This window comes from Canis lupus, chromosome 28 (assembly GCF_011100685.1).
Source record: "Canis lupus familiaris isolate Mischka breed German Shepherd chromosome 28, alternate assembly UU_Cfam_GSD_1.0, whole genome shotgun sequence".
NCBI classification, from domain to species: domain Eukaryota; kingdom Metazoa; phylum Chordata; class Mammalia; order Carnivora; family Canidae; genus Canis; species Canis lupus.
In genome coordinates this window covers 40,982,125-41,003,826 of record NC_049249.1, presented here as the reverse complement: position 1 = coordinate 41,003,826, position 21,702 = coordinate 40,982,125, and the positions used below count along the sequence as shown (strand labels likewise).

Sequence of the window (21,702 nt, the reverse complement as noted above, 5' to 3'; positions counted from 1 at the left end):
GGAATCCATAGGAGAATTTCTGGTATGCCAGAGGTTGAGGACACTGCTCCTGGCTGTCACCTGCTGTCCAACGTAGCACTCGAAACAGGGTACCACTCGGGTTCCAACTCCTTTGGCTAGAACTTGCCCTTCCCTGTTTTCCTTCAGGGCTGCCCCACAGGGCCTCACCAGCTGTATAACCCCCCCTCCCCGCCCCGTAGGGCCTGGGCCTGGGGGTGGGAGGCCAGGGGGGCTGTCCACAATCCTGCGCTCCACAGCGCAGTGGGCCATCCACAAAGGGGCCCAGGAGGTAGAGATCCATGTCTCCCGCGGCTTCCGTGCACACACCCCTGCCCAGCCTGGAATGCTTTTTCCTCTTTCCTTCCACGGCTCACTCCTGCTCATCCTTTAGGTTCAGATGAAACCCATCTCGTCAGGGCAGCCTGTTCGTAACTCCTAGATCCATCAGGCACCTGGGGTGCCCTTCTCTCTTGGTCACTGCACACTCTGTGCTTGTGCCCCCGAGTCTGCACGCTCCACATGGGAGGAGAACTTGAGGATGTGTCGTGTCACGGGTGGCTCTGTCACATGACATGCCATGGGTTGTGACCCAGTGTCGTGTGTAGGCACTTGCTCCCAGGGCCCATAAGCTTGAGGACAAAGAGCACAGTGCGGAGAGCGGTGCGTCGGGAGTCCTGCACTGTGTGCCATGCAGCGTGGGGCCCAGCCACCGGCGCAGGACAGCACGCTGCCCCGTCGGCTGTGGGAAAGGGCTGCTGGACTTCTCTCTTTCTGCTTCCCACCATGGAACTCAGGCTGGGAGCCGGAGTCCGAGCAGCACACGTGGGCACCAAGGTGATCAGGTGACCCGCTTTGCCAGTGCTCTAGTTTCCAGCCTCACATCTGCCCTCAGGCGTCCTTGCCCAGCAGAAAACCAGCCCCCGGCCTGTTTCTGCCACACCTGCCTCGGTGCAGAACGTGCGTGCACACGGCAGGGCCTGACCAAGGTTTGTGGACTACGTGAACCCACGTCTCAGCTCACCACTCATGTGGGGCTGTGGTTCCAGATTTTGGATGAATCTGAACATGATTATCCTTCAAAACTCAACTTTTTGAATCAGCGCTGGGGACCCACTCCACACGGAATTGTCAGCGTGCCACTGACCAGGGCACACAAGAGGAAGAGGACCTCTGCACACAAGCCACAGCAGCCCTTTGCCTCTCTGGTTCTAGATTCTTCTCAGGGAGCTCTTTTATTTATTTTAGAGAGAAAGAGCACACACGAGTGGGGGTCGGGGCAGGGGAAGAGGAGAGAAGCAGCCTCCGCGCTCCATGCAGGGCCCGGAGACACTGGGCTCGATCTCAGGACCCTGAGATCACGACCTGAGCTGAAAACTAAGAGTCAGACGCCTAACTGACGGAGCGGCCCAGGCGCCCCCCAGGGAGCTCTTTTTCTTAGAATTGTGTGCACTTAACGTGCACGACGGGATGATGCGAGGGGCCTTTCTCAGCATGTCCTTGTCCTGGTGGAGGCCCTGCCCGTGGGCGCCCGGGGCAGAGGTCAGGTGCAACCACCCACATTCCTGCAGCTAAATGGAACGACTTTAAGTCACCTTCATGCCTGGGAAGCCAGACCAAGCCTCTGCTGGGAACAGACCCCGGCTCTTAGGAAGGAGGCCAGCTCACGGCCTCAGCTCTGCACCAACCGAGGCACAGACAGGACCGTGGCCTGGCATTCCCATCAGGAGCCTCCTGCAGCCCCCCGCACAGCCCTGTCCCAGTCCTTGGCAGGAACCGGAGTGGCAACCTCTCAAGCTTCTTAATGCAGGCAGCATGCGTCCCACGTGCATTCTTACGTGAAATATTATTTCTAGAGGCAGGAATGGTGCCCAGAGCAAAGAGAAATGTCAGTAAACAGGACTGAAGGACTGGACGCTCATGGATATGTGGCTCTCAGAGACGAGCTCTCTTCCGGGCAGCGGTCATCTCCGTCCCAGGGGAGCTGGCTCCTCCTACCTCCTGCCCCAAACCGTGGAGCAGGGTGATGGCCCCCACAGGGCCAGCGTGCCACACGGCCCCACACACCACAGTCCCGCCAGTGTGGTCGGCCCTGACCACATCCACCTCGTTCCACCCCTGCTGCCGAGCCAGGCTGGACGACAGCGGTTCCTTCCTGCGTGACCCTCAACCCTCCCAGAGAGGCCCATCCGCGCCCCGGCTGGTGGCCCTCCTTCTGTCCTGCCAGCACACCAGCCCCTCGGAAACGCCCGTCAGCCTCCTGGACCTGTGCCGACTCCAATCGGTCAGAACCGCCGGCCCTCGTGTGAGGCACAGAAGGAATGTGTCCCTCGGGCTGTGCATCTCAGTGACCGCAGAGGAGCCTGTGTGTGCCTCGGCCTCCTCCATCTGGCGGGGACCACGGCCACATGCACGCGACACCTCTCATTAAGCGCTGTGGCCAGAGCGGCACAGGCACCGCAAGCGTCCTGCTCCGTCCGCGGTGTCAGGGGCAGACCACGTGCGTGGAAAACACCGGGCCGTCGTTTCTCGTGGCTCAGGAGCAGGGCGCCGAGCAGGAGGGGCATGTGGGCGGGGAGGCCCAGCACAGGGCTGGCATCCCCCGGGAGGCCCAGGGACAGGACCTTTCTTCTTGCCGCCCCCAGGGTGCAGCCGGGGGGCCCTGTGCCTGGCAGCGGCTCAGTCCACACACAGCGAGTGGGAAATGGTCGCAGGGGACCCTGGCTCGGGGCCGCGAGGCGTGCTGTCGGCCCCACATGCTTGAAGTCCCACGTCTTCCTGGCAACTCTTGGCCCCACAAGCAGCCACGCAGAAGTGGCCACCCCACCATTCGCTGCGTCCCTCGCTGGCACCCTCACGCCCCATCCTGCTGGGCCACGTGGACCCACACACACCGTGTGGCCTTGGGCTCTGAGCTCTGGGGGCCCCCGAGAGCCTCTTCCCAGAAGCACACGGTTCCCCGACGCTGCCGAGAACCACAGCCGCACCTGAGCCGGCCGCAGGCCACTGCTGGACGCCGGGGACCTGGGCCTCTCGGGTGCAGGGGGCTCCAGGGCTCGGGAGGACCTGCTGTGCCAGGACACACCCGGCGCCTCCTCGGAACGCACGGAGCCGGATAAAATTAACCTTGTGGCAACCGTCCTTCCCCGCTCAATAGCCCCACGCCACCTCATCTGTTAGAGGCAAATAAAAAAGTCAAGTCTAAATGTATAAAAAATTATGATAGAAGCCCTAAATAAGGCAGGGACTGCAAGCTTATTGAGTCAAAAATCAATCAATCAATGAGCGAGTGGATCAGAAGCACCTCATAAGCCCCAAAGAAATAATTTGCCCAAACACTGGGATTTAACAGTGGAAGACCAAATTTCAACACTTTTAGGAAGTAAATAATGAAAAATCAATTCAAAGAAAAAACAGATCAAGAACCCTGGACCCTGACGTGCCGACACATTTATTGCTGAGACCGTTTCTCGGCTGACCCGAAAACTTCGGGAGGTGTTTATTTACTTTCAGCACCTTCCAGAGATCAATATTTTTAATTTGGATCCGAGTTATTATTTTTCACATCACAGCAGCGGGGAGCGGAGTAAAGTGGCTCATATTTTAGTGCTAAAAAGATCGATATGACAGCTTCACCTTCACTGCGGGCCCCCACCGCCGCCCGGCCGCACATCACCGCGTCCCGCGGGGCTGCAGGTGCCGCCGAGGGGAGCCGGTCGTTACCGCCAGCAGAGCAGACAGTGTGATTTAGCGGAGCGCGGAGGGCCCGGTGCCCTCGGAAAACCAATCTTGCTTCCCGCACTCCATCAGGCCTGTCGGGCCCACAGGCAGGGCGCGGAGGCAGGCGAGCCACCGGGAGGGGAGCCGCTCCCGGAGCAGATTAGTTCCCTCATCAGAAATGCATTTGCCTTCCTTCCCCTTCCTCAGATCAAAGAACATCAGTAAACTCCATTAATTTTCCATAAATTTCCCCTAAAATCTTACTCAGGAGAGCAGAGACAGGATGAGGGGCTGGTCATGGGGGGAGCACGGGGGAGGCGGCAGGGCACGTCCTCCAGGAGCACGGAGGGGGCGGGGAGGGGCAGGGACGAGAGGGAAGCAAGACAGCAGCTGCCTCCCCCTCCCCCCGCCCCTCCTCACCCCGCAGATGGGGTCGGGGCAGGCAGGCCCAGACCCTCCCAGAAAAGTGGGCCGGGGTCAGCATGGAGGCCGTTGGGCTGTGCTCCCCGTGAGGACCCTCCTCTCGGCAGGGAGCCCCCAGGACGGGGGACGGAAGAGGAAGGAGCACGCTTGCTGGTGGCCAGCAGCGGAGGTGTCGCGGGGCCGGGGGCCAGCAGCGCGGGCACTGCAGCGGGGCTGTGGGAACGCACCTGCAGGCCGGAGGCCGCCCCCCAGGCCCCAGCCCCTGCCCCCCAGTAGGCCGGGGGAGGTGCCTCGGGAGGACAGTCTCCCCTGGAGGTCGGGGGTCGCTGCCGCGTGGCTTGCCTGGCACACACGCAGACGACGCCATGCTCCGGGCTGTCCCGGCGTCCCTGGGCCACGTCCGCAAGGTGCTGGCTCGACCCCACCTCTTGCCTCCCAGAAATGAAACTCAGCTGCGCACCTCTTTCCAGGAGCCTCACTGGCCGAGGGCTGAAGATGCTGCTGGGACCCCGCGGGCAGCGGAGGCTTCGGGGCCTCCCCGCGGTGGGCTCTGCACCCTGGGAGCCCGCTCCATGGCCCGCCCACCTTCCTGGGGCCTCGGTGACACTAAAGGACGCGGACACGTCTGTGGCTCCAGACCCCTCTGCCCAGAAGGAACCCCACTCCTAGAGCTTCAAGCAGCCAGAGCTTCCGGCGCTGAGGCAGCCCCACGGTCACACAGGCCCATGCGCTCTCCGGGCAGCGAGGCCCCAAGGACGAGCTCCGCAGGTACCAGCCCAGCGCCACACGACAGCCGGTGCCAGCCCTGCCCGCACCCGCCCGGCCCGGCAGACAGCCCTGCCCGCCTGTGGGTCCCGCTGCCGCGCACACGTCTGGGGCCCCCAGCCCCGGGCAAGGACAGGCAAAGCTGGCTGCCGTGGCTCCCTTCCCGCAGCAGCCGTGGCCGGGGCTGCCCGTGGGGATGCACCTCAGCCCCGCATCCGTGCCACCTGCACCCTTCCCCGCCTGGCCATCCGCGCAGCCGTCTTGTGGCGTGCAGACTGGCACAGGCTCCGCGCCGGGCTGCGGTGTTGGGGCCTCCAGCTGCCCCACCAAAACCACGGCCTGCGTCTCCACGGAGCTGGTGCCGCAGGAGAAACACCGCTGCACACGCCCGTTCACCCGGCCCGACGTCCCTGGCGCACGGCGGTCCCCGAATCCCGAGGGCTCCTCAGGGCACTGGGCATCGATCAGCCTGCGGGTCGAGGGGCCCTGACGGCCGGGTCGGTGCCCAGGCCCCCCGCAGGTCCTGCCCGGGAGCCAGGCGCCCCCATCCTCCTCTCCTTCGTTCTGCGCACGCGTCACCCAGGGAGGGCAGGGAACGCGGGGGCCTCCGGCCGTGGCTCCCCCAGGCCTCAGCAGCCCGGGCAGCCGGGAGTTCACACAGATGAACGGCCCGCTCCGCCGCCACCTCCGGGCCCGCGCGTCACACAAACGAGCAGCAGGACAGCAAGACACGCTCTGCGCCAGCAGTGAGAGGAGACGAGGAAATTACACCAAAATAAATTTGCAATTTCTTCCTCATTTAGCCATTTCTGAAGCCAGAGTACAGGAAAGCCGTTACCTTCACGTCCCCCTATCGACGTCCAGGCTTTTCAGGTGGTAAGTGATGAGCTTTCTATGTTCCTCCCGTGAAATGAGACACGATTCCTGTGCTATTGGGTCTCGGATCAATAGACACTCGAAAGCCCTGGAAAACTTCCGCAGCCACTCCCTCAGTGTCAAGGCCTGCACGGCCGTGCCCTGGGCTGCTGCGAAGTCAATGTGGCCAATCAGGGGGCACCTGAGAACCCAGGGGGAGCTTCCCAGGGGGGCAAGTCCTGGGGGGCTTCCTGCAGGAGGCATCTCAGGGCGTTTCGGGGGTCCAGGTGCACCCCGCAGCGCTGGGCGCTCGCTGTAACGCAGACGATAGCAGGTGCCTCGGAGTAGGTGCAGAGCCCCGGGTGTCCTCTAGGGACCCTCCTCCCTAAGCCTGGGGCCCTGGGCAGGCGAGGCCACGCGGCAGCCTCCACACGCCTCCTGGGCCGCAGGGCCCGGCACACGCGGCAGGGAAGGGCCTGAGCGGGCAGGTCCCAGGAAGCCGGACAGTCTGCAAAGTCCCGCCTACCCCGGAGCCCGTGCTTGTCACCGAGCAGCTTACTGAATCACCAGACACATCACGGCCCGACTACGACCGCCCTTCCCCACGGGCTCCATCACTGACCCCGGGGACGGGCAGACCGTGCGGGCCATGTCCTCGCGGGGCCAACAAGACGGCGGGATGGGGTGCTGGCAAAGGGCAGGGGCGCGCGTGAACGCACGTGGTGCTTCAAGGGAGGGAGGGTCCCACGGGGGGCAGGCCAGGGGCTGGGCGCAGGTGCTGGAGGACGGATTCGGGCAGGACGTGCATGAGCGTGGCCGCCCCCACCCCCCAGAAGATGGGCGCCAGGGGAGGGACCACCCGGTGACAGCAACGCCCGCCTCCTCCCAAGGACCTTCCAGACGCTGAGGCTCAGCCAGGGGTGTGCGGGGACCGCCAGCTCCCGGACCAGATGCTGCTGGGCCTCTGGGGCTGCAGGGACAGGCCCCTTGGGGGCACCTGCTCCGAGTGTCCTCTGCAGGGCCATTGACAGGGGACTCCTGTCCGTCCCCGCTGCGTCCCCCCCACGTGGCAAGAACAGGACAAGGCGCCTTCAAACAGCGGGTGGTTAACTCCAGTCGTCCCAGTTCCCTGTGGGCAAGTCCACAAACCCTAACGGGATGTCGAGACCTCAAAGCGCGAGGACACCGAAGGGCCCCGTGTCTGTGGAGGAGACCACGTCCCTCAGGGAGGGTCGGCCGGGCGTCCGTGTGCGCACGCTCAGGCAGGGCTCTGGGCAGCCCCAGGCGGGGGTCTGCACCCAGGCACCTCGGGGACGAGCCCCCTCCCTCGTGGGGTCTTTCCTTGCTGCCACGTGGCTTCCAGCACAGCTCGCCCTGCCTTCCCCCCGTGTCCCCTTGACGCCCCACAAGAGCGCACCTCATCTTCCCAAACTCCACATGTGCGGCCCAGGCTCAGGGGCCTCGGCCCTGCACCCCTCCAGGCCGGGGGGGCTCGCCCGATCTGTGCTCTAGGTAGACTTAAACCCCCATCCCGAGCTCACACCAGTGGACCCACAGGGACGGACGAAGGGCGCCCACGTCTCACCCAGGCTCTCCCGTCCCCGGGGCCCCACTCGCTCACGGACTCGGAGCAGGTGTGCTGCAGCCCCAGGCCAGAGCGGGCAGCCAGGGCACAATCGGGGGTCGGGGGGCTCGGGCGGTGGGGCGCCAGACGAGGTCAGCAGCAGGAGCGCCTCTGGAGCAGCCCCGCGAGGGGAGGGCCTCGGGGCGCCCGGTGCCCGGAACAGTCCTGGCGGGCGCTCCAGCTCGGGCAGGGTCCTCAGCCTGCCCCGGGGGCGTCCCCAGGGGTCCCGGGGCAGGTCGGGCCACCGTCCGGGGCCAAAGTCAACGGCCAGCCCGGAGCAGACACGCAAACAGGCGGTGACCCTGTCAGCAGCCAGGTCACGGCGCAGGGACAGGGACAGGGACAGCGGGCCCCACGCACACGGCCCGCGCGATCCTCAGGAGCAACCTCAGCATCCTCGCTGTTCCAGGTCTGCCAAGGCGGGAGCAGCTCCTGAACCAGCCTCAAGGTCCCACGCGCTGCTCTGGCGCCATCTCCTGGTGACAAGGAGCACCTGTGGGTCCCGCCTCCGCCCGCGGGCACCCTACTGAGCCCCCGGGGTGGGGACCCCCAGGCCGCGGCCCCCCCCAGATCCAGGCCCCCCAGGTCGAGCCCCCAGGCCCAGAGCACCCCCCAGCCGTGGGCCCCTCAGCTCAGAGACCCCAGGCAGCCGCGCCCCTGGATCGAGTCCCCAAGGCTGCAGTCCCCTAGATCCAGGTCCCCGTTGAGTCCCCCAGTCCGCAGGCCCCTCCCAGGCGCAGCCCCCACGCTCCTGCGGCAGGGTGGACCCCCGCGGTCACGCTCATGCCAGGTGCAGGTGCAGCTTCAGCCTCTTTCTGGGAACACACCGCTATTTTCTGATCCCTATTAATACCCGTGACAGCATTTATGTACAAGATAAATTCATTTCAATTTTCTTTTTCAATTAATGGACTATTATTTGAACCACACTCAGCTAAAAATACCGCTCCAATACTATTAATCTTGTAAAAATTAAATTTTCCTCCCTCTGACAGCCAGAGGCCACCAGGTGGGGGCAGGAGGGTGGCCACCCAGATGGCCCACAGACCCCAGCCCTGCCCGGACGCTGGCAGTGCCGGGTCCCCTCCACCAGGACGTCACAGGCCCCCCGCAGAGACGGTCCCACACGCAGCACATGGAGGCCCGGCCCCCAGGGGCCCCAGGTCCAGTAGGATTTTATCACAAACCACGGGCATCTGAGTCAGGAGGTGAGAAGACGGACGCACACGGGCCTCCGCGCCAACTCCGGGATGAGCTCCAGCGACCATTCCCCACTCGCCACACCGGCTGTCGGGCTGTCCCGTGGCCACCGGCAGGCCTCCCAGGACTGCGGCCCTGGGACAGCACCCACACCCGCAGCCGCCCCGCCCCGCGCCGCCCGGCCCGGGTGAGCCCCGCCGCGGGGACCGACTGGAGCGCGTCTCAGGCTCCACGGCCGCGTCTCCCACCAGCGACATTTCCGTGCTTCCGCCCCAGAGACGAAAGCGCGGCCCCTTACCCTGATCTGCCTCGGCCCGGGACCACCCGGCTTGCCGATGCTCCAGTGTGAAAACCCGGGTGCTGAAGAACCAGATGCGACGCCCTCGTTGAACACTTCGCCGCACCCATCGGACGGCAAGCGCGCCCGGCGAGGAGAGCACGGGCTCCGGCCTCTGCGCCTCCTCCTGGGGGCCTGCAGGCGGGTCCCCCCCGACGCCCTGCACCAGGCGACCTGTCACGTGGCTATTCCACGGGGTGAAAATCTCTCTGGTATTTACGTTATTTCCAGTTTTTGCCGTCGAATAGTTTTTGATGACCGCCGTGTACACAGCTGTCCGGGAGAGCGGCTCTTCTCCCCGGAGGCTGCGGCGCCGCGGGCGAGCCCCTGCCGGGTGTTTGTTCTCCACCACAGGCCGCACCGCGGCAGCCAGAGCTGCATCCCAGGGGACGAGGGGGACGGAAACACGCGCCCGGCCGACTGCCGACACCGCGCCCCTCGTCTTGTCGGCCACGTGCTCGCGTGGGACACATGCAGCTGTGTGGGCACAGGACGGCGGCGCGGGCGGCGGGGCCCGGCCCCGAGTGGCCGCGGCTGGGGTCTGCCGGGCCCTGCCCAGCGCGGGGAGCTCCTGGCCCCGACGGCCTGGCCCTGTCCCCCACAGTGTGCTGCCCCGCCAGGAGGCCCCGGGGACGCGCGGACCCGCCCGCCGACCGTGTGCTACCAGGACGAGGTCACTGGTTGCTTCTACCCTATTTTCCTCGTCACTCCTTTCAGCTCTTAGTTTATTATTTCCTTTCCTCTACTCGCTTTGGGTTAATTCACTTATTTTTAAGTTTTCTAATGCAAGCACTTAATGCTAAAAATTCCCCTGGATGCGCCACTCTAGGTGCATCTCACGAATCCTGAAGGGTTCAGTCTTTCATTCATCGGACCCACGAGCCAGTCTGCTCTGTGAGATTCTCTCGGACTCCAGAGATATTTGCAAGTTGACTGTTTATTTCCACGCATTTAGGAGTCGTCCACACATGGTTTACTTCCAGTCTGTGCACTCTGTGCTCAGAAACACGAGGGGTCTCGCCTCATGCTGGATTTCCACGAGCATGTGAGCGTCCCCGGGGACATGGTCCGACACCCCCGCGGCCGGGGAGGGAGCGGCAGGTGCACACGCAGAGTCCTCGGCAGGCGGCCTCGGGGCGGCCCGGAGCTCACGGGGCCACTCTGCACCCACCCGAGCCTGACCCAGCCTTCTCCCAAGTCTCCTTGCCCTTCGTTTTTAGACATTTTTCAGGAAACAGCAGCAGCCGGCAGCCACCCTGCCCGCCCCATGGCCACCGAGCGTCCTCTGGCGCAGGCCCAGACCCCGTGGCGCACACACAGCCCTGCGGGGCTGCCCCTCTAGTCGGTGTCCCGCCGACGATCCTTGGTCCCCCTGCAGCAGCAGTCTGTGGGAGGAGCCGTCGAAGTCTCTGCTGCCCCTGATCTGTCCCCTGATCTGTCCCCAGCCATCAGTGGTCACAGTGGGAGCACGATTCCCGACTCTGGGCACCACCCCGTCCCCGTACGTCCTCTTGGGGGCCTGGCCTCCTCCACCTGTGATGCTCCGCGCTCGGAGCCCAGTGGCGACTCTGACGCACTCACTTCCTCAGCGTGTGTCTGTGGGGCCTGTTTTCCTGCACCTTTTCCTGCTACGACACGGAGCCTCCCACTGAAAGGAGGCCGTGCAGACGTGAGGGGAGGTGACCGACCCCCGTGACCGCCGTGGAACGCGGCCGCCTCTGGGGCTGAGCAGAGCGTGCGGGGAGACCAGCGCCTGAGGGTGACGGGGGTGGAGGATCCGGAACCATGGCCTTGGCCTCATCAGGATGAACCTCTGCTGCTCACAGGTCGTCTGCAGGAAGCCTGCGTGATGACTCCATCTGCGCATCCACACGTTTCATCAAATTTTTAAAACTTTCTCTAACATCCTTCAGGTATCGGCCCGTGTCCTGCTCCCTCTCCTCCTGGGGTGCAGCAACACACACACTGGCGCCCCGGACGCTCTATCCCGGCAGGGACATCCCGTTAACCTCTTTCACGTCTTATTCTGAAGGGTCCCCGTTGCTAGGACCCCAGGTCAACTATCCACCCTGGTCCTCTGCAGTGGCCTGCGAGCCGCTCGCCCCAACCGACAGATTTGCACTCCAGGCACCGTGCTCTTCATCTCAAGTCCCAATGGGGGACAGTGCAGGGGACACAGGAGGCTCAGGAGTGCATTTATGCAAAGGACGGGCTGAGAGCAAATGGCCAGCGGTCAGGGGCAGGAAGGCCGCGGGGGCGCGTGTGGCTGGGCGGCCAGGACAGCAGCAGATCGCGGGGCAGCCAGGCCCCGGTGACCATCTGGGCCACAGGAGACACCGCAGAGCTGGCACTGACGCCCGGAGAGACTGAGAACTGACAGGCGTCCTTCCCACCACGGACGGTCTCCGAGGCTGCTCCCCACTCAGGACGTGCTCCCCGGCTCTGCCCACCTGGCGCGCAGGCACCTGCCGCTGCACACCACCAGCCTTCGGGGGCTCCGTGCCTGCGGCACCCCAGGCTTCCGGTGACGTGAGGGACTTCAGGGGAAGGACACGGGGAACAGAACCTGGAGGCTCTGAGCAGCCCCGAGACGTCCCTGAGATGGGAGCCGACGAGCAGCTACTTAAGACCCATCTGACATCTGCGCCTCCCAGAAGCCTTCAGCCCCACCCGTCACCAGTACCACGTGCAGCTGCTGCACCCCAGCGGGGGCCCCTCTCCAGGTGTCCACCGTCCCCCCACCAGGGCCCCTCGCAGAGAAGGGACAGGAGGCCAGGCCCCCGAGCAGTGCTGCGCGGGCCCACGAAGGGACCGGCCTGCATCCTACGGGCAGGACCGGCACGAGCAACTCTGCAGAGCAGACCCAGGGACGGTGCAACCCCTCACCTCCGCACGGAGCCCCAACTCCCCCATCAGCCCGTGGGCCACGGCCCTGGACCCCTCTTGGCAGCGGCCCCCCCCCATGGAGCCGGTCGGTGCCGCTGACGACAGGGAGCATCCCCATGGAGGGGACCCCAGTGGCCGCCTTGTCAGGAGCAGGCCCTGCGGACACTCACTGTGAAGTGCTCCTGGGATTTGAAGTTCTCGTCCAGGTAGACGCGGGCCCTGTTGTACTCCTTCATCGCGTCACTGGACAGCAGCTCTCTGGAAGGGAGAGGGGAGGAGTCAGTCCTTTAGTGAAGAGCCACCCGAGCAGCTGTTGTACGGCCCGGGCTCCCGGCGGGCACACCGTGCTGTGTCACCCTGGAAACGCCCCCAGCCAGCGGTCGGGAGGCAAGGGCAGCAGAAACTCAGGCACCCCGTGTGCTGCAGGCGGCGAGGGCTGCGCGTCCTGGCAGTGCCCCCACGACACCCGGGGACACTGGAGGCCGGAGACGCAGGGGGGCGGTGGCACGGGGGCTCGGCCAGGGCCATGCACCGCGACGGCACGACCCCCGGGACCCTGGGGGTCTCCCGGCTGCTTGTGCGTGGGCAGGGGCGGGGGCAGCACACTCACAATGCCCCCCGGCCCGGCCACTCCCTCGCTGCCTGCCCCCTGGGAGGCTGAGCACCGTGCGCAGCTGCCGGCGTGTCCTCCTCCTCAGGACACGGAGGAGGAAGCGTCTCTCAACACCGTCCCGCTGGGCCACAGTCTCATTTCACAACCAGAGAAGACTAAGTGGGCGCCTCGCCGTCATCTTGGCAAATGTGGCCGGAAAGGGAGCCAGTGTGCCCCCCGAGCCCCGCCAACACCCCAGAGCAGCAACGGGAAGCGAGGGGCCTCCCTGCTCAGCCGACGGTCCCAGCGCGGAGCCCCCGCAGCTCGGTGGCCACAGGGGAGGGGACACGGTGCCCCGAGGCGCCAGCCCGTGGGCCACACGGCAGAGGCCTCTGCTCTAGGAAGCAGGAGAGGGGACCTAACCGACCGCGCAGCGCCCCACGCAACAGTCGTCACGTCTGCGGCCAAGTCAAAAACTGACCCGGCGCACGGCACAGTGTGAGCCCGGCCTGTAGAGAAGCAGGGACGGCCGGCGAGCCCCAAGCCGGTCAAACATCAAAGGTCTCCGGGAAACCGTGAACGTGACCAGAGGTAAAAATTCACACCGCAAGGGACACTTCTCCAGCTGAAAACAGAACCCGGGGTGGCCGTGAAAGCAGGTGAAAACCCAGGGAAACAAGTGAACCCGCGGTCACTATGGGACACGGTGACGGGAACCCGCACTGCGGCGACGCAGCCGGAAGCGTGGGGCCCGGGAGACAGCACAGGGCGACCCCAGGACAGCGCCCGGGGACACAGCCAGGACGCGGGGACACAGGGAGGACAGCCTACGGCTTTTCCCAAATCCGGTTAAATTAGACGCCCAGGGACAGGGAACCACCGAGGAAAACCACCCCCACCTGCAGCGGGGACGGGCGCACCGCAGGGACCCTCGGCGAGGCCCACGGCCAGGCGCCACCCGCCACGGCACGGCCCAGCACAGCGCGGCGACGTCCTGCCGGGGGACGGGCCGCCGGGCTTCTGGCCACGACGAAACACCTTCCGACGCTGCAGACTTTCTTCAGGCAAACCGAAGGGAGAGAACGTGTCAGCGGTGACTCGTGCTGACGTGACGCACACGGCCCGGGGAGGGGGCGCTGCACGGACACCCGCTGCGGGGCCGCAGCCTGGAAACCGGCGCTGCTGGAAATAAACGGCCTCTTCTCTCGCTTTTTGATCTTCTTATAAGGTAACAGCTCAAAGCAAACATGATAGCGTGTGTCACACGTGGTGCGGGTAGGGGACCGACCCGACGGCAGCGCCAGGACGGCAAGGGGACCGCAGAAGCGGCCGTCGACACGCAGGGCGGGGACACGGGGCAGGGACATGGGGTGCGGATGTGGGGCAGGGGTTAGGGACTGGGGTGGGGGAACAGACGTGGAGGGGACACAGGGCGGGGACACGGGGCGGGGACACGGGGCAGGGACGCAGAGAGTGGATGCAAGGTGCAGACACGGGACGGGGGTTCAGGGACTGGAGTGGGGGGACATGGGGCAGGGACATGGGGTGTGGACACAGGGCAGAGATTAGGGCCTGGGGTGGGGGAACAGGACCCGGGGGGACACGGGGCGGGGACATGGGGTGTGGACACAGGGTGGGCGTTAGGGACTGGGTTGGGGGAACAGGATGTGGGGGGACCCGGGGCAGGGACGTGGGGCAGGGGTTCAGGGACTGGGCCGCGGGGCCGTGAGTGGCCTCCCTGCACCAGCCGCTGTGCACCTGCAGGCCCCCTCTGGGAACCCCCGGCCCCCACACGCCCGCTCGCAGCCTCCCCAGGGCTCCTCAGGTCACGTCCTGGCTTCTGCCCGAAGGTGTGTGGCACAGTGTCACAGCTGACTTTCACCCTTCCATTCACTCAAACTTCTGCATCTTTAGCACGTGACACATTTAGCACCTTTTCAAAAGAAATCTCTCCCTGCTGCTGAGCCGCAGACACCTCTCCCTGGTCTGGTCTCAGCGTCGTCACCCTGTCACATCTACTGACATGTGTGACACTCGTCCCGGGTGCGGGGATGGGGGGAGGCCCAGTGTCCTGTTCTCACGCAGACACCAGTGGCCGGTCCTCGGCTGCAGAGGGCAGGGCGACGCGGGGCGGGGACCTCCTGAGCACCCCCCCCGCAGCCCGGCCCCACCCTCGCCGCTCCCCAGGGAGGCCGCAGCCCAGCGGGGCACGGGGACGGGCGCCCACCTCACGCCTCCTCAGTATCCCTGTGGCTACTCTTGGCTCTTCAGCTACGTCCCTCGCTCTCCCACATTGACCTTCGCACTAGTTTAAGGGTCAAAAAAACTCGATTGCTTTAAAAGTACATTTTTGGGGACCCCTGGGTGCCTTCAGCCCAGGGCGTGACCCCGGGGTCCTGGGATCGAGTCCCACGTCGGGCTCCCCACATGGAGCCTGCTTCTCCCTCTGTCTCTCTCTCTCTCTCTCTCTGTACCTTGGTGTTTCTCATGAACAAATAAAATCTTTAAGAAAAATTTAAAAAACAAAAGTACGTTGTTTTGGGAAAATATGGCCACTCTTTTACAAAAAGTATGGCCCTTAACAGATCACCGCCCAGTTTAACCACAGAGAACACGGAGGCTCGCGTCCACCCAGCACGTCAGGGGCCCCGAGCACGGGTGGGGGGGCGGCCGGCAGCTGACCCCCGGCGGCCACGCGGCTGGGGCTCTAGGCAGGGAGCCCGCGGCCCACACCCCCGCCGGCACGGGGCCTCCGCTGGCCGCCTCCGAGGGCAGGAAGCTCTGGCCGTGCTTGGCGGGCAGTCGGTGTGCAGGTCCCAGCTGGGGGAGGCCCGGGCCACACCTGGGGGCTCAGGGGGGCACATGCAGCGGGGCCGGCGGCAGAGACGACGTCCTGGCCCCTCAGGTGGGAGGCAGCGCAGAAGGTGGGCACCCTGGTCCCACCTCCCCAGGACAGGCTATTGCTCCTGGTCCCTGCCCTGGGGACAGGCTGTCACCCTGTGGTCCCTCCCGGGGACAGGCTGTCACCCCTGGTCCCCCCTCTGCAGAGACAGGTTGTTGCCCCCAGTTTCCCCCCGCCCAGGGACAGGCTGTCACCTTGTGATCCACTCCCAGGGATAGACTGTCACCCTGTGGTCCCCTCCCCAGGGACAGGCTGTCACCCCTGGTCCCCCCTCCCCAGGGACAGGCTGTCGCCCCTGGTCCCCCCTCCCCAGGGACAGGCTGTCGCCCCTGGTTCCCCCCAAGGGGCAGGGCATCCAGGGAAGAGGCGCAGGGCCGTGGCGCACACCAGGACTTACTTGACAAACTTGTCCACGTGTGACATGGAGGCCTCGTAGTTCTTCCCTCCGAACTCCTGGCAGTGCAGGGCCATGAAGTGAGGCTTGTGTGTGTGCACGACCTGGGGAGGGAAGCGCAGGACACGGTCAGAGGCTCCGCACTGCACAGCCACGCGGGGAAGGCGGCCAGGACTGGGGCCCCGCACCCCCAACAAGCCACCTGAACGGTTTCTAGGGCTCCTGCATGCAGTCCTTCTGGCCCCGTGTCTTCTGTTCTCCTGATCCTAGTCCCCACGTGGGTTCAGAATGATCAGAACCCGCTTCTATAACCTCGAGGTTCGTCCCCTCCTGTTACAAACACACGTAGGTGCTGGAGTGGAGCAGCTGTTAAACCCCAAAGAACAAACACCCCGATTATCATCCCACTGCTGACACCGGGGCACATCCTCCACGGCGGCTGCAAGCCCAGCTGGCACCCATGCCGAGTGTGTGTGCAAACACCGCACGCATGGGCGTGTATGTGCATGTAAGCACGTGTGCACGTGTGGGCACGCACACGCTTCTAAGCTGCCCAGAGAAAGCCAAGCGGACGGCGTGCTCGCCCGGGGCTGGTGCTGCCCCATGCGCAGTGTGCGCACCGGCTCCTGACATCGCCAGGGGGCAGGCGCCCAGCGTCCATGTCCCCGCGGGGCACGCGGCCGCCAGCAGGACTGCCTCCAGGCCCAGGGCCACGCGGCAGCGGAGGTGGCACGGCCACAGAGCCACTGCCCTGCAGCCAGAGGACGCAGGGCCTGGGGGCGGCTGCGCGGCAGCCACGGCATCCTCTGGCGCCAGGGCTCGGCGAGCTGCGGACCCGCCCCGGGCCTTTGTTACCGGACAACACGAGCAAACATCCCCGACGGAACGGTTTCCTGAGCTGCCCGGCGACGCCGTCAGGAAGTGTGGTCACTGTCCGGAAGCCCTGCAGCCACGCCCCAGCCCAGCCCAGCACAGGGGCTCCAGCTCCCCGGCACCGACCCACGCTGGAGTCTCGGGGCGACCACGGCACGCGCTCACGGCAGCGACGGGGCACAGCCACCCCGCTCTCCTGGGCCCGGGGACAGCGTGTCACTCCTGGGCCCATGAGGCGGCCAGGCCACTAAGCCTGGGCTTGGGGCAGGGGCAAGGGCCGCGGGGACCACGGGAACCAGAGGGCCGAGGGCAGTAGGGCAGGGGTGCGGGGGCCCGTTCCCCGTCCCCGGCACCCGTCGCACTAAGTGCACATGCCCGTGGCTGCCAGGGTCGTCTTCTGGGTGTCGTGCGGCTCCTCCTCTCTCCCCAACACCTAAGTTCCCCTTCCCCAAACACAGCACCCCAGGGGCACCCCTGCACACGTCTGTGAGGTCACCTGGATCCCAGCCTCGGACGCGGTCTCCTGCGGGGTCTGGCGGCCAGACTGGTGTGTGCAGCCCCAGTGGACAGCAGCTGCTTCTAGGACTGAGCCGGGCCCAGAGCACGGGAGGAGGAGGAGGGCGCTACGCGGGACGGAGGCTACGGGCACCAGGGACGCACGGCACATGTCAGGGGACACGCGGCCCACAGCGCGGCCGGGAGGCTCCGCAGGCAGCGGCTGCCCCTCCGTCCACCAGCAGGCGCCCAGCGGCGCAGCCCCCTTGTCCTCCCCTGGGCCACGAACAGGCCACAACCCAGGCCCCAGGGCTCGGGGGTGGGACCAGGGGACCCAGGACAGGGCCTCAGGGCTGGGGGGGGACGGGGGTGGGGCCAGGGCTGGGGGGGACCACGGGACCCAGGATGGCAGGGGCAGGGCCAGGCCCTCAGCGCTCCCGCTCCCCGCTCCCCGGCATCACCTGACTGAGGAGTGACAGCCCGTACCCGTGCTCTGGGCCCGCCCCGCCAGCGCACCCCTCCTTAGCGCACGCCGGGCCTTCCCCAGGCGGCCAGTCTGCTCGGCCGGGCCTGGGGCAACACAAACCTTCTCAGAACAGGCGACTCCTGGGGCGGGCGGCAGAGAACGTGCTGGCCGCGCGGCCCTGCGACGCCCGACGCCGTGTCGGTCTTGGGCTGCCACGGTGGCCGAGGCCTGCGTCAGGCTCCAGAACTGCCCACGGACTTCCGACCACGGACCAGGCCTCCTGGACAACAGAGCCGCCGTGCAGGCCCCCTACCCTGACGGCCGCCTCGGGACCCCAGCCACCCCGCAGCGCTCTGCCTGGACAAGCGGCCTCCACTCGCCCCCACCACCCCGGATCCGGAAGGGAAGATGTCTGCAGGCACCAGGGGCTCTGGACACGTCCCTGACAGGCCCACCACGGGGGCCACGGGCTCTGAAAGGCACTGGTGGGATGGACTCGAGCAGCAGGTGCTTCGGGGCGTGCAGAGGGCAGCGGGGGCGTCCACGGGCACCGGCCCCCAGCTGCCCCTCCACCCACAGGCGCCCCACCCCGCCAGGCCGAGCCTCGACCGTGAGCCGGACCAGGGGGTCATGATCCGGGGCAGCCCTGGTCACGGTCTCCAAAGCCCACGGGTTAGCAAAGCCCTCGGCACCGGCTAAGGACGCTGATGAAGGGAACGTTCCCTGCTTTCCCCTCGTTCCGACCCGGGGGGCCGCCTCTCCACGCACCACACCCCCCGGGAGGCCTCGTCAGCCCAGATGGGTTCTGAAGGGTGCTCGGGATATAGGGCAGGCCCCCCGTGGGGGCTGAGGCCGGCGGCGGGGAGGGCAGGGCGTGCAGGGTCCCGGGAGCTGCCCTGGCCACCCCTCCCCAGGCCCTGCCGCCCGCCCAAGGACGCGGGGTCCCGAGGAGCCCAGGTGCGCTGCAGGCGCTCTGAGCACAGGCCCTCAAGGGAAGGCCCAGGCCAGAACCCCAAAAGCCAGGCTCGAGTCCCTGCCCTGACGCCGTCCAGCCGTCCGTCCCACAGCAGCTCACGCTCTCCGGGGAGCATCCTGACCATCCTTCCGCCCCCTCTGCCTCCCCCCGCCGCTCTGGGCAGGGCCTGGCTGCTTGACCTCGCTCCCTGGGGACTCCCCCTCTCCAGCACGGCCGGGCTGCCACGCCGCGTGCACCTGTCCCAGGCGACAGGGCCTCAGCGTGGCTGTGACATGTCCGGGGAGCACTGGTCCCGACCCTACGCCTCGCTGTGGGGTTGGCTGCAGCCTCAAACTCACGAGGGTGCGGGGCACTCAGGATGGGGCCGTGGGGTCTCAGGCCTTCCACCTCCGCCCCGGCACCTGCGAGCCCACCTTGACGCACCCCAGCCGGCAGCCGGGCAGCCACCCTCCGGCTCTCCGCCTCTCCGCCTCCTGCGCCCGCACTTGGCTCCGGGTCTGACACCCAAACGCCCGGCGCTGTGTCCCGGGGCCGCACCCTGCCCGGCTCCTCAGGAGGCGCCTCTCCTGCCCACAGTGCGGCCCCTGCGCCCCCTGGTCTCCAGGCGCGACGGCTAGTGCACAGGGCCGCGCCCTGACCGAGCCGCGCTTCTGGGCCAGGAGAGGCCTCGGCTCGATGTGTGCCGGACGGAAAACACAGCCACCTTCCAAATTAAATTCATATTTGAAACTAAACTTTAACTGATTGTAAGTTTAAATAAACAGCCAAGACAATGGCTCCTGTGACTTGACTTTATCTGTGTGACCTTCCCTGACAGCGACGGTCTCTGCAGCGACCCCACGGCCCCAGCAGCAGAGGCCGCAGGGCACGTGGCCCAGAGGGACGGGGCCGCCAGAGAAGGGACACACGCGAGGGGAGGCAGCCCCGGGCCGCTGCGGACCCGCAGAAAGGGAGGCAAGGGGGAGCCGGGCTCACAGGCCGGAAGGGTGGGGAGCCCCGCGGAGCCTGCACCTCGCCGGGCGGGCAGAAGGGGGTGCTGTCGGGCCGGGACTCGCACAGGCCTGCTCCAGCTCCTGCCCAAGGACAGGCGTCCCGCAGCCCCCGCAGCGACAGAGCTGAATCCACCCAGACCCCATCTGACAATGGGAGGAACACCTGGAATCAGAAACACAAAACAAACCAGAAATGGGCCAAAAACAAAAAAAGAAAGATGGCATTACCCTCAGAAGAGAAATGGAAAAAAGACAAAATCTTCACAGAAAAGAGGAACAGAGAACAAAGTACCAAGGGAGGGAGGCTCTACTGACAGGTCAAGCTGCAATGGGCGGGGGGGACGGGCAGAGGGAGGCGGACCAGTGCGGAGGGGAGGGGAGAGTCCGCAGTCCCTGCGGGAGGACCCACCAGATCAGAACTAACCCTTACAATCCTAATCCGAGGCAACCCCAGAACACAGAGACCTGAGGTGTACCCCACAGCCCCCCCAACATCCCCGCAGAGCGAGGTGACCTCGCAGGGGCGACCTCCAGGCCTCCAGGTCACAGGTCGGCGAGGAAAACCGAGGGTCAGAACCACACAGGAACCAAGGGGGCAACGGGACGGCCGCTCTGCAAACCTTGATCCCTTGGATCAAGTGTGAGCCAAGGACTCACACACCTGCTAAGGGTCCTTCAAACCTCAAAGGCTCAGAAAACGACTTTTAGACAGAAATCTAGGGAATTCCGCCCGGAGCACATGCGGGCAGACGTTTTCCGTGGAGAGAGCCACGCCAATGCTCTCAGCTTGGGAGGCCATGGCGTCTACACGGCAATAGCTCCAAGGTGTCAGTGTAGACAACAGCACATGTGTACACACACACACGTGCATGCATGCACACAGCCACCCATGAGCCCACACGTGTGCACGTGCAAACACAAGTGCACATTTACAGCCATGCACACATACGAGCACATGCATGTGCAAACCCACATGCACCCAGCCACACCCACATGAGCACACGCGTGCATACGTGCCCACACGTGTACACATACCAGCACATGCGTGCGTGCACACCCACACCCACACACATGTGCGTGCATATTCATGCACACACACGGGCACACACACAAGACCAAGTGACACAGCCAAGCACCCTGACGTAACAAGAGCCCGGGTGACGGCTGCACGCAGTCCTCTGTACGCACTGCAGGGCGGTCATGGCTGGGTCTCCGGGACTCCCGAGACAGGGCACGTGGAGTGCACCGGCGAGGGCAGCCCACAAGCAAGGCCATCCCGTGTGATTCCACCGACACGGAAACCTAGAAATGCAAACCCATGGATAGCAGGGGACGGAAAGCAAACCAGTGGCCACCTGGCACGGGGCCCCGGAGCGGCCACTCCAGCCTGCAGGAACCGTGTGGCACACGAGCCTCCAGGGTGGACAGGACGTGCCGCACCACCCGCTTCGAGCACGCGAGGCCCACTCTATGCCACTTACACCTCCATACAGTCATGAAAACATGTTTGTTTCTACCCAGTGATGCGCCGCGGGACAGGAAGTCCTCATGAATCAGGGGACAATGGGGGACACCTGAACACAGACCCGACGCTCAGGACGTGACGGAGCTCCTGCCAATCTTTGTAGGGGGCACCGCGACGTGGAGGGTGCTCTGTCCCTCCAGAGACACACGCAGACGCGCTGACATCTGACGTCATGCTGCCTGGACTTTGCTCCAAGTGACGGGGGGCGGGGGCACGACCACAGCAGGACCGGCGGGAGCTGGAAACCACGAGCGAGGGTAGTGGGGACCGAGGGACGTCGTCCTGGTCCCTCTACTTCACACACGTTTTAAATTCATCACTTATAAAGTGTGTTCAACACATTCATCGTCTGAGTCGGAGGAAGCGGGGCTCAGCTGCCCGCCCCCTGGACTCCGGAGCTGGGCAGGGGGCCTGAGGGACGAGGGCGAGGTGACCTCTGGTGTCCCATCTCCCCGGTTCCTTCACGGCAGGACCCCACAGCTCGTGCCGGCATCCTCCGCTGCAAATCTGCCTGCAGCGCCCAGGGGAGGGCAGGTGCCTGTGCGCAGGGTGTGGGACCCGTCGCCGTGTCACTCAAAGCAGACACACCAACTAAGGACTTTGTGTGAAGACAGATTTAATTACGGCACGTGGGGAAAAATTCAAAATAGCTCATTAGAAAATGATCATTTTAGTGACAC

The 21,702-nt window shown here is 65.4% G+C and overlaps 1 protein-coding gene across 1 annotated transcript in view; it reads right to left on the bottom strand.

The window, feature by feature from the left end:
* Window positions 1-21,702, bottom strand: part of INPP5A (inositol polyphosphate-5-phosphatase A) — a 158,694-nt gene that overhangs the window by 82,092 nt on the left and 54,900 nt on the right. The window contains 2 exon segments of the mRNA NM_001003257.1: window positions 11,978-12,065; window positions 15,699-15,799. Coding sequence (NP_001003257.1) covers window positions 11,978-12,065; window positions 15,699-15,799 — 189 coding nt within the window.